At 43.8% G+C, this 12,652-nt stretch overlaps 1 protein-coding gene across 3 annotated transcripts in view; it reads left to right on the top strand.

Moving 5' to 3' along the window:
• LOC135050113 (ephrin type-A receptor 6) overlaps positions 1 to 12,652 on the top strand; it is a 1,497,116-nt gene that overhangs the window by 641,871 nt on the left and 842,593 nt on the right. For all 3 annotated transcript variants that reach the window (XM_063956287.1, XM_063956286.1, XM_063956285.1), the window contains exon 4: positions 11,106 to 11,261. In XM_063956287.1, coding sequence (XP_063812357.1) covers positions 11,106 to 11,261 — 156 coding nt within the window. The remainder of the gene's footprint in view (positions 1 to 11,105; positions 11,262 to 12,652) is intronic.

Raw genomic sequence — 12,652 nt, 5'->3', positions numbered from 1 at the left:
CTAGAGAAATTAAGTATAAACTGGAGGGGTAAGTATATCATACTCACCCCTCAGAGAGCCACAGTGGTGGCCCTGCACTGCGGACACAAATCACTTGGAAGATGGCCAAAGCTTCCATTCCGATTGATTTGCGCGTGCACACTAGAGATGACCCAGGGAACAAGGCAAGGGCGCAATATTCCCTGAGAACTACGCATGCGCAGTATATTGTGGCATTAGGCCAGAGTCTATGCCAGAGCCTACTCACTACCGGAGAGGAGGTGGCTGCAACAGAGGCTGCACACGGGGCATATACTGTATGTGATAGTGAAACCCAAAGTAGCAAATAAACTCCCCAAGGCCATATATAGAAGAAAACAAGGAGGGGTCCAAAAGCAGTGCCATGTGAAACAGAGAGACAATGAGCAGAGCAGGTAGACATGGAATGACAGACACTTGGGGGTGAATTTACTAAAGATCGATTTTAATCAATCTAAATCGATGTTGCATGTCAGGGGTTAAAATACACATTTAGTAACATTTAAAAGCCATTTAAAAAAATCTTCTTTTAGCTAATGTGTGTTTTAGCCCCTGAAACTGAAAATATCGATTAAGGTCGATTTTAAATCGATTTAGTAAATTTATTACTTAAAGTCTAAATCAAGGAGACAGGAGGAGATCCAAGATAGTACATGAAATTGGATTTCCAGTTAAGACAATGTTTGGCATAACAGAGAGTGATGAGCTGAGTCATAGACAGTGGAGAGATCAAGCACAATAAGAAAGAAGGGACCTTTGAGTCTAGCAGTGAGTAGGTCATTACCTACTTACAGTAAGGGCTATTTGTATGGAGTAATGAGAGCAGAAGTCTGATCGTAGAGGCTCTAGCAGGCAATAACATTAAAGAGGGATAATTCCATGTAATCAAGTACTTTAGATGTCACCTTTATGTAATACATCTGCCAAAGTGTACAGTCTTACATAAACCTAACCATCCAAATTATAGTGGCGCAATGCCATCAACACCAGGAGTTAGGTGAGGCGTCTCCAATACTGTCCTGATTGGTTGCAGGGGAACTATCTTAGTACTTACAGTGTGCGTCTGCATTTTCCTTTTTTTTCCAGCAAGGTACTACAAGTCTCAGCGTGGTAGCTGTGAAGTACAGCCCTCCCCCTTTCCGTACTGTATTGCATTGTCTTGTCATGTCTTGTAGTCCAATAGGTATTTTAATTCACATGAGACATTTTTAATCTATGGGAAGCATTAATTTATATTTTTAATTAATGCAAGATCTTCATCTGTATTTATAATCTAAGGGAGCAGCACAGTCGCACAGTTGTTAGCACTGCTGCCTCACAGTGCTGGGGACATGGGTTCAATGCCAAACAATACTCCACCCAAGAGATGGCACCACCAACAACAGGCATGAGGTGCCCCATTACATGGTGCCTGTCTCAAAATGCCCCCACAGTCAGTCCAAAGACAAACTTGTAGGTTAATTTGCTTCAATCAAAAAAAGCACCCGTGTGTGTGTGTGTGTGTGTGTGTGTGTGTGTGTGTGTGTGTGTGTGTGTGTGTGTGTGCGTGTGTGTGTGTGTGTGTTAGCACCAATGCTGCATGTATGAATGTGATGGATTAAAAAATAAAAACAACTGAGCACACCCAAGATGGCTGCCTCACCTTCTGCAACAATGTGCTTTCAGTCCTATTGGAAGAAAAGCGCTATGTAAGGAATTATTACTGTTATTATTAGAATGGAATGTTGTCCATGCTACTCAGAATAGCGCCATCTAGTGGCCAAATTGGAATGAAACACTGACTTCCTACATCAATATGTATGATAAATAATTTCTATATGCATATATGAAATGGTGAAATGATTTGACATTTCCAAACAATAATTTTTATAGACAATGGGGCTTATGTAATAACCTGCAAGATGCAGGTTGTGCGAGAATTATGGCGAGTATGCCCATATTTTCAAAGCGGCAATCATTACAAAGCAAACCAAGTTTGCAGTCCATTGCATAACATCTCTGATACATAATATACAGTTTATACATACAGTATACACTACATATGTTATATTTCATAATTTCATATACAGAAAGTGTATCCCTTTAACATCCTGTTACATGGATCCGTTTGTGTCTCTTCATTATCTCTTCCTTGGCGTCATTAAAACAGATGCCACGTCTGGGATCTGCTACTATGTCATATCTCTCCCAGCACAGCGTAACTGTGGTTCGATTAATGCCTATTCCTGACCTCATGCCCTGACACTATATAGACATATTGCCTCTCCGAGTGCAGACCATTTACATTTTTATTAAGGAGCCCACATTTCTTGCACTTGACATAAGGTTATTTATGCCCAGCCCTGTACTACATGTCAAGTGAATATTTTCTTCCATAATCCTATAGATTTCAGGATTTGTCATATGATTTATTATGGAGGATTTGACTTATTCTTCAATATGATTTACTATTTTTCATTTGCCATCTTCAGACATATCAATTTTATTTTTTAAGTTGGACTTTAATCTTGTTTTTTCTTGACTGGATTAGTATATATTTATAAGCAAACTAAATACTATTTGGCTTTTGCTGTATTTTGTGCTTCCTAGCTGTAGTGGATGTACAGTTTTACTATACAGTATAATTACCATCCTCCTCCTGTTCCATGATTCTCTTTATGCAAACCGTAAAGAGTTTCTTCCCCAGAGCGACCTACCCCTGTGATTTGAGTGTCTAAGAAAGAGTTGGACTGGGACCTCACAAAGGAGGGTCTTGTATAGGGTAGGCCACTAATAATTTTCCCTTAATATAACCTGCCACCCATATGTTGTAATCCACCCAGTTGTCTTCAGTAGAACCATAAGGATGTCATCCCTGGTTATATGAGGATCCTGGGAGCTCTACATGCTATATGGGGTAATGGGTTACATTAGGGGGAAACGGGTCTTTGTGCTGAGATTTGGAAGGATGCTACTTCCTAGTACTTAATAGCAGTGTCGGACTAAGGGTATGAAGGGCCCACCGGGGGAATGCAGTGGTAGGGGCCCATGCTTAGGGGTGTCTCCAGGGGGGCTAACCATTAAGAAGTGCATTGTCTGGGCCCCTTGTTAAATATATAGTTAAATCTAGTAAAAGAATGCTAGTGCATGCATAATAAAGTACAGATTAATAACAGGAATGCTCTGCAAAATATACAGCATAGTCCTGTGCAGTATAATGTACTTAGGTGGGCCTTCAGGCACTGGGGCCCACCGGGGGTTTCCCCTGTGCCCCTATGGGCCAGTCCAACCCTGCTTAATAGTGACCTTTTAATTATACTGACCACATGTTGATTTATTCACCTTCTTAGAGGGGAATTCAATTACCTGTGCTAAATTACCGCAGGCAAAAACAAGAGGTAGCCTCGGGCTTTAACGGTCGAGGCTATTCAGTTAGATTCCTGACTTCTCCCGATAGCCTAGTTAATGCCCGCTAACTTAATCTGTTCACAGGCGTTAATACAGGTTAACAGGCATTAACGCACAGAATCCGTGAAAAGATCACTAATTTGTGCATTAACACAGCAGCAGCACCGTTAACCCCCTGAATTATCGGGGACTTTTTTTTTTTGACTAGCTGAGGCAGGTGTAAAAAAATCCCTGATTACTGCTGTCTACGGGGTTAACTGGATTGCCCTGGGGGATCAGTTAGCCCTATGTAATCTACTGCAACTACTGTAACTGAATTCCCCGCTAAATGTTCCCCTAAGCAGGAGATTACTATGGTTCTAGTCTTGTTCATAGCCATAGACCAAAGAATCTTATGAAATGCAATGCATCATCAAGGAATCCTTAATTACTTACCAAGAAGCACAGCAATGCTAGCCTTGCTAAACAGAATGAAACCTTGACTTTCTACACCAATATATATGATCATTTCTATATTTATAAATAGAAATTGCTCGCTAACACTACAACTTGTTTTTTTATTTCTTTAATTTTAAGACCTGTGTATACAGCGTGTTATTGATATAATTATTGCTTGCTTTACATTTGATTTATTACGCCCTTTATTACATTTTAACTAAATAATTGCATTTCAGTTCTACTTCCCATTTTCAAATCCTTCGTAAAACTTTTGTTACATGACAACAGAAAAAAAATCAATGTGCATGATAAAGTTTGTGTATTGTTTGTTTTTTTTCATTATGAATGGATATATAAGGATATGTAAGCAGGCTGTGCGGCGAGGGTTATACATCTTCACTTGAGCTACGGTATAGCAACTATCTGAGAGCTATTTGCTGATTGATTGTTACAGTTTGCCTGTTCTTGGAGCAGGAAAAGAAATTGGGACACAGTAAACAGCACAGTTCTGATCTGATTTGGGAGTAAAGCATAGAGCCATAAGTAGACATTTATGTGCCCTGTCAAAGAAAGAAAATTGGTGCCTCCCTTATTTAAAATAGTGATAGTATGCGCCGAAGGGGCGCTCCCAAAATATAGGGACGTGGCTTCATGGGGAAGTGGCATGGACACAGAATAGTACCAATTTTCATTACACTGCACAGTAGTGTCCGTTACTCAAATTACACCACACAGTAGTACCCCTTATAAACATTATGCCACACAATAGTACCCCTTATAATTGTTACGACACACAGTAGTGCCACTTATACACATTACGCCACACAGTAGTAACTCTTATACACGTTACGTCACAGTAGAGCCCCTTATACACGTTACGCCACAGAAGAGCCCCTTATACACATTATGCCATGGTAGAGCCCCTTATACACATTATGCCATGGTAGAGGACCTTACAAACATTACACCACAGTAGAGCCCCATATACACATTATGCCAGGTAGTGCCTCTTATACACATTATGCCATGTAGAGCTCCTCGACATTGTGCCAGGTAGAGCCCCTAAACCTCATTCCTCCTACTTTTCTGAGCTACAGTTTAATTGCATACAATGAGCACAGGTGCATTAGGTGCAGGGTGAAAGAGCTCCCGCCCCCCTCCTACAGCATTATTATGCAATTGCCCATCATACCTATTGTGTGTGTGTGTGTGTGTATATGGAAATAGGATGACACAGGCCTGCATAGCTGTGTGTGGACATGAGGTCGCTTACCTTTCAGCTGCAAGTAAGTGTATGCATGCTTTCTGCTCAGCACACATGGATGATATTGCCTGCATATGCTGAAAATGCACAAAGCGACCACTACCGTTACACAAAGGGCACATGAACACGGGAGATACACCTCATGCTCTCCTCTGCCTCATGGAACTGGGCACATCTAGCAAGCTACTCTGCACCCTCCTGCAAAGCACGGTGTGGGTGGGAGGCCGCATATGTAACTTACCTCCAGGGGTAGTCTAATAGTCCTGAGGTAGCTGAGATGATTTGCTGATGGAGATGGTCCTGGTGGGATGGCCCAGCTCTGGCTGTGCTGGTGCCTAGCCTGGAGTATGTGAGTGTGTTTCAATTTAATTAGGTTTACGAGAGGGGGAGGAGAGAGAGGGGAGGGATAGCAAGGGAGAGAGAGGGATACAGAGGGTGCCATAAATGGGGGGACTTCTACAATATCACATCCCTTTTAAGCCACGCTGGGGGGGCTACTGGTTGCACCAGGTGTCACAGACCCTGTTACCACCACCATTGCGTATAACTACACATCATAGCATTGTAGTGCATTTCATATAGATTGAGCTGAGGTGTGCTATTTTAAATGCATCTTGTATGACTTGTGGGATCAGATTTTTGCTGTGAGTAAATGCACATGTTTCTATGGAGCCGCACCTTAGATGCCCAGTAAACGCATTGATGTCTTTCCTGCCAAAAGACATTATGGGATAGTAAATTGCAATATCACTAAAATGACACTGGTACCTAGTGTAAACAAACTCATTATTTATTTATTTGTTTATTAGCAGTTTCTTATATAGCTCAGAAAATGATGTTGCGCTTTACAACTGGAAACAGTAGTGATAAAGAATAACTGGGTAATAACAGTCAGTCATAGAGGTAGGAAGGCCCTGCTCGCAAGGTTACAATCCGTACTGAAATAGGCGTTGATATTCAAGGATAGGTGCTATCTATTGCATAATGGTCCACCAGATTGCAAAAGTTCTTGGTGGGCTGCATGATATGGTCACACAGCAATGTTGGCCTGGGATCAGGAAGATGTGACAGTAAAGAAAGAGAAAATATGTGAGGATTTGTGGACTGTACAGTGGGGATGTAATTGGATAGAAAGGTTTTTGGAAGGTTATGTGGGTGGTTCTGGAATTTGATAAGCTTGCCTGAAGAGTTGAGTTTTCAGGGAACACTTGAAGGTTTATAGACTAGAGGAGAGTCTTATTGTGCGTTGGAGGACATTCCACAGAGTGGGTGCACCCTGAAGAATGTCCTGCAATCGTGAATGGGAGCCAATAATGAGTGTGGATAAGAGACATAGGGGGTAATTCCAAGTTGATCGCAGCAGGAATTTTGTTAGCAGTTGGGCAAAACCATGTGCACTGCAGGGGAGGCAGATTTAACATGTGCAGAGAGAGTTAGATTTGGGTGTGGTGTGTTCAATCTGCAATCTAATTTGCAGTGTAAAAATAAAGCAGCCCGTATTTATCCTGCACAGAAATAAAATAACCCACCCAAATCTAACTCTTTCTGCACATGTTATATCTGCCTCCCCTGCAGTGCACATGGTTTTGCCCAACTGCTAACAAAATTCCTGCTGCAATCAACTTGGAATTACCCCCATAGATCTCGTAAAGAACAAAGAGGTCGGGTTGCGAGATAATTTGAGATAAACGAAGAGATGTACGTTGTTGTAGTTTTGTTAATGGCCTGAGTAAAAGTATTTTATATCGAATACGATGGAATACCGGTAACCATTGAAGGGACTGGAGCAGATCAGCAGACAGTGAAAGTCTAGCAAGGATGATTGGCCTTGCAGCTGCATTCAGAATGGATTGTAGTGGTGACAGTGTCTTTTTGGTGAGATCACTAAGAAGACTATTTCAATAATTAATGCTGGAGATAATTTGTGCATTGATGTTTTTGCAGTGTCATGTGTAAGATATGGTCGTACTTTGGATATGTTGTTTAGATGCATGTACCATTATTTTGAGACAGATTGAATGTGGGGAACAAAGGTTGAGGACACCTAGCCAGCGAGCTTGTGGGGTAAGATTGATTGTCGAGTTCTCAAAGGTGAGAGATATCAGGTTGGTAACTACTATTGGTCAGTGAAAATATAATGAATTCTGTTTTAGAAATTTTAAGTCTGAGGTGATGAGATGAAATGCAACATGAAATGGCAGAAAGTCATTCAGGGGGATATTTACAGTATGAAAATGTCTAAACTGGACACATGGAGGTGTTGGCCATAGCAACCAGTCAGATTCTAGACATCACTATATAAAATGTAATAGATAACTGATAGCTAGAATGTGATTGGATGCTATGGAAAACATCTCTATTTGTCCACTTAAGTAGGTTTGAAAAATCTCCCCCATACTGTGTAGTCCTCAAAGGCTCATCAAGGGGGATATATACCTACACTTAGAGAGAGATAAAGTGGAGAGAGATAATATACGAACCAATCAGCTTCTACTTGTCATTTTTCAAGCAATCTGTAAACATGGCAGTTATGAGCTGATTGGTTGGTAGTGGTACTTTATCTCACTCCAGTTGATATATTTCCCTCCAACTCTCAAAGTGCTGGGTTACTTTTTTAAGCTGAAATCTGTTCTCTAAATTAGACGCATATTGAAGAAGGGAATATGCAGATGTTGAAAAACTAACAGTTTCAGGTTTATGGCTTTATAATTTATAACTAATTAAGTTCCAGACACTATAATAGGTAATGAATATCACTGTTGTGAGGAAATTGAGAAACTATTGACAGTAAAAGCCGTTTTCGGAGCTGGTATTGATTTGATTTGAGCTGTTGAGTACCTGACTTCATGAAGAGCCTAATGGTGAAGTGCTAGGATTTCTAAAGGATTATTCTCTTTGGAAATTGCCCTTTGCTTGTAAAATGCAATTTGTATCATGTGAAATAATACAGTTGAAAGTGTAACACATTCAAAGATTATCCTTAAAACCTTGTAATCCTTAGGGGGAATTCATGAGTCTCTTCGAGTAGAGATATTAATGTGAGAGCTGTTCCTGATTCCTTTCAGGCTATTAGTATTTCTCAGCGAATGCTATATCTAATCACATGACAATACACTAGCTTATTTATATGGAAATGTATCATTGATGCTATAGTTCAATCGGGAAAGTGGAGAGAGTCATACACATGTAGGGGTGTGGATGCCAGAACTACAGCATAAGGACAATAATGTTTTGCATATCCAATTGTACCAATTTAATAACACAAATTGGATATAGGAACTTTGGCTCAAGTTGAGATGTGTCTGATACCACAATCTTCCTGGATTAATGTAAACTGTGCAACACTGTGATGTTGGAGGACCCTGCATGAACAGTATCTTCCAGCTTCTTTCCTTTCTTCTCAATAAGGGAACAGGTACAAATAACATGGACCTGGGCCTGAAAGCAGGGCCGTTGAGACATCCATGGTGCCTGGGTACTTAAGGGGTGTGTCCAGATCTGGGAGGCATTTGCCCCCTCAGCATATAGCCTGTGCCCACGCCAGGCCCCTCTAACAGGCCCAGTTAATAAGTACCCACCCCTCCTCTCTCGACAATTCTGTCTAGAGTGCAGGGGAGGTATAACCAAATTGGTATGTACACACAGGGCCGCCATCAGTAGGGCTTGACGGGACTGGAGTCCTGGGCCCGGATTGAGAGGCGAGCCTGCAACTGGCTCCTACGGAGACTGTGGGATGTGGTACTCTAGTCCCTGGCCTGGCCATGTTGCAGGCACGCACGACTGTTCTCAGATAGGCAGTGGGATATTGCAGTGAAGTCTTCAGCTGCAGGCAAGAGCAAGCGGTCAAGGGAGAACAAAGCTGTTGAACTTGAGGAGCGACTGTTGGGGGTGTAGCCTCAGGTCTGTTTGCTGCTGCGGGTGAGGGACTCCCCTCATGTACCTGTCCGGCCAATGTTGTTTAGATGGGGGATCCAAGATATAAGAAACGTCTGCGTTCTTTTACCCGTTGCACATTGTCATGTGATCGTGGCTTAAATCTTACCTTAAATATAATTTGATCTCTAGGAGGAACACTTGACACATCAGCACTATGGTTTTTATATTTAAGGCTGCTTTGCAGAGCAGAGCAGCAGTGATCACTGGCTCTCCGAATCGGCCCCCCGCCCGTGGGACACTGCGACCTGCGGGAGGGACAGCAGGACAGTGTCCAATTAGCGGGACTGTCTCGCTGTATTCAGGACAGTTGGGAGGTATGCATCTTGTATTCTATATTTATTGAAATTACATTTTTACTATTTCTGGCATGCAGTTCCAGTCAGACCTGCAATCCTGCATAAAACAGACGCATTCTGTTTTATTGGAGATAGTTCCATATAACCAAAAGTAAAAGCATTTTGTATTAAATGGTTATACCTTGCACATAGATATTATTAAATTTCCTTTAAAAGCCCTTTGTGCCCACTGTATTAATGATTAGTGATGTCCGTATGTGCCCATTTGTGAATGCATGGAGACTTGCATTTTCATGCATTCAGGAGGTCTCCTTTCAATTTAGTGAACTGATTATATCAGAGTGAAAAGATAATGCATGAATATTAAAAGTATTAATAGTGCAACTGAAATGTATTTTCCTATGCTTTGTGTGCACATTTGGACAGGACCTAATTATTTTAAATTATTTGAAATCAAGTTTGTTCAAGCAAGATTTTTTTATTTTATTATTCTTTACTGTTCAACATCAAGTTTATCATACCTCCCAACTTCTGAATTTTATAAGAAGGGACATCCTCGCGTGCCTACTGTGTGCGCCCAGAATTAGGGGGTGTGGCTTAGTGGTTGGGGGTGTGACCATGGGGCAAGAGCCACGCTCACAGGCCACGCCCTCAGTTTCCGCCAGTATGGGGGCATGAACAGTGCTCACTGAAGTGCTGGCCATGCCCCCTGTCCCTCTCTGTCGGGGAATAGACACTGTGACAGGGGGATCTCCCAACTGCCCCCCACCCGCGGGACACTGCGACCTGCGGGTGGGACAGTGGCACAGACAGTGAAAAACGGGACTGTCCCGCTAAAATCGGGACAGTTGGGAGGTATGAGTTTATGGTCATTTCACGTTTTATTTGTGCTGCTTGATCTATGAGCCTAATTCAAGGTTGATTGCAAAATAAAATTTTCCTCTAATGGGCAATACCATGTGCACTGCAGGTGGGGCAGATATAACATGTGCAAAGAGAGTTAGATTTGGGTGGGGTGTGTTCAACCTAAAATCTAAATTGCAGTATAAAAATAAAGCAGCCAGTATTTACCCTGCACAGAAACAATATAACCCACCCAAATCTAACTCTCTCTGCACATGTTATATCTGTCGCCCCCTGCAGGGGGTTTTGCCCATTAGGGGAAAATTTTATTTTGCAATCAACCTTGAATTAGGCCCTATCAGTATTATTTCCTATTATTGAAGTCCTATACTTGCGTGTTACCTTATACCAGCTACTGTACCAGTGTCTTTCCAATAAATGCCAGACAAGTGTTTTCAGATGCTTCAGAAGCTTCTGTTTTGTCCGTTAAGTAATGTCCGCCACTAGTCTTGAGTGTGTATATTTGTTTATCATTCCTACATTTCCGCCATACAAAATGATAAAGCTAATAGGTACTGCGATTACTTATTCTGTATGTCGTAAAAAAGCAAGGATACAGAAAAGTCCCATGTAAACACGATCACAGATTGAGTTTAGGGCTGGCCTCAGTTCAGAATTATAATTTTGACAATTACTTACTGTCACTGTGGGAAAACAGGCATAATGAAGTTCTGCCTGCAAGGATTTACAATCTAATTGTGCTGTCTGAGGTGCAGGGAGATAAAGTGACTTGCCTGCGGTCAGACGGAGCTTATATAGAACGTCTAAGCAGGATTTCTCACTGTCACAGGAGAATGACAGATGAAATGAATGGGAGAAATGAAGGGAAAGCATTGACTGGTTTGTCTTATTTTTTTTTGCAGCGTGCCGGCCTGGCTTCTACAAGTCGTTTGCTGGGAATATCAAGTGCTCCAAGTGCCCTCCGCATAGTTTCACGTACGTGGAGGCCACCACTGTCTGCCAGTGCGAAAAGGGTTATTACAGAGCAGAGAAAGACCCACCGGCCATGGCTTGTACAAGTAAGTTATTATACCACTAGGCGCTCTTCACACCGTCGCAAGGGGCTACGCCCCGTTAACCCCTGCATGCCTTTCTGGGGTTCAACATTTGTATTACCTGCATTCCTCTGTTAGTGGGTAAATATTGCACAATGAAAGGGCGTGCAATGGTGAAAGAGGCGCAGCCCCGGACTGCGGATGGGGGAGGGTGTCTATAGATGCTGCGGGTGGAGGGGGGAGCGGAAGCGGGGGGGGGGGGCTGGATGGGGAAGGGTCGGGAGGTGCTGCGGGGGGGGGAGGGGCAGAGGAGTGGGGGCTGCAGATGGGGGAGGGGTCCGGAGGCACTGCAGGTGGGGGAGGGGCAGGGTTGCCATGGGTGGGGGAGGGGCAGGTGCAGGGATGTTGCAGATGGGTGAAGGGTTCCGGAGGTGCTGTGGGATGGGAAGGGGCAGGGTTGTCGGGGGTGGGGGAGGGGGTCCGGAGGCGCCGTGGGGGAGGGGCAGGTGCAGGTGGTGCGGCAGATGGGGAAGGGGGTCCGGAGGCGCTGCAGGTGGTGGAGAGGCAGGTGCAGGGGGTGCCGTGGGTAAGGGAGGGGGCGTGGATGGAGGAGGGTGTCTGCGGGTGGAGGGGGGGCAGGTGTGGGGGGAGACATATATGGGGGGTGGATGGTGGAGGGGTCTGGAGGTGCTGTGGGTGGTGGAGGGGTGGCGGAGTGGGAGCCGCCGGTGGTGTAGGGGGTCTGGAGACACAGCGTGTGGGGGAGGGGTGGAGTGCCGCATGTGGTGGTGGGGAAGGTGCGGAGGTGTGGTGCATTGGGGAGGGGTCAGGAGGCGCTGCGGGTACTGTACCTGGCAAAAAGGTAGTTGGAGGGTATGCAGTAACAGGGCCAGGACAGGGGTGAATGGGTAGAGATGAGCGGGTTCGGTTCCTCGGAATCCGAACCCGCCCGAACTTCAGCTTTTTTTACACGGATCCGAGCGACTCGGATCTTCCCGCCTTGCTCGGTTAACCCGAGCGCGCCCGAACGTCATCATGACGCTGTCGGATTCTCGCGAGGCTCGGATTCTATCGCGAGACTCGGATTCTATATAAGGAGCCGCGCGTCGCCGCCATTTTCACACGTGCATTGAGATTGATAGGGAGAGGACGTGGCTGGCGTCCTCTCCATTTAGATTAGAAGAGAGAGAGTGAGATTGAGACAGAGACACTTGATTTACTGGAGCTTAGGAGTACTAGAGAGTGCAGAGTTTACTAGTGACTGACCACTGACCAGTGACCACCAGTGCAGTTTTATTTAATATAATCCGTTCTCTGCCTGAAAAAAACGATACACAGTGACTCAGTCACATACCATATCTGTGCTCAGCCCAGTGTGCTGCATCATCTATGTATAATATCTGACTGTGCTCACA

The sequence above is a fragment of the Pseudophryne corroboree genome, chromosome 2 (assembly GCF_028390025.1).
Source record: "Pseudophryne corroboree isolate aPseCor3 chromosome 2, aPseCor3.hap2, whole genome shotgun sequence".
NCBI lineage: Eukaryota > Metazoa > Chordata > Amphibia > Anura > Myobatrachidae > Pseudophryne > Pseudophryne corroboree.
The sequence above is the reverse complement of the archived record's forward strand: the minus strand, read 5'-3'. Positions and strand labels throughout refer to the sequence as shown.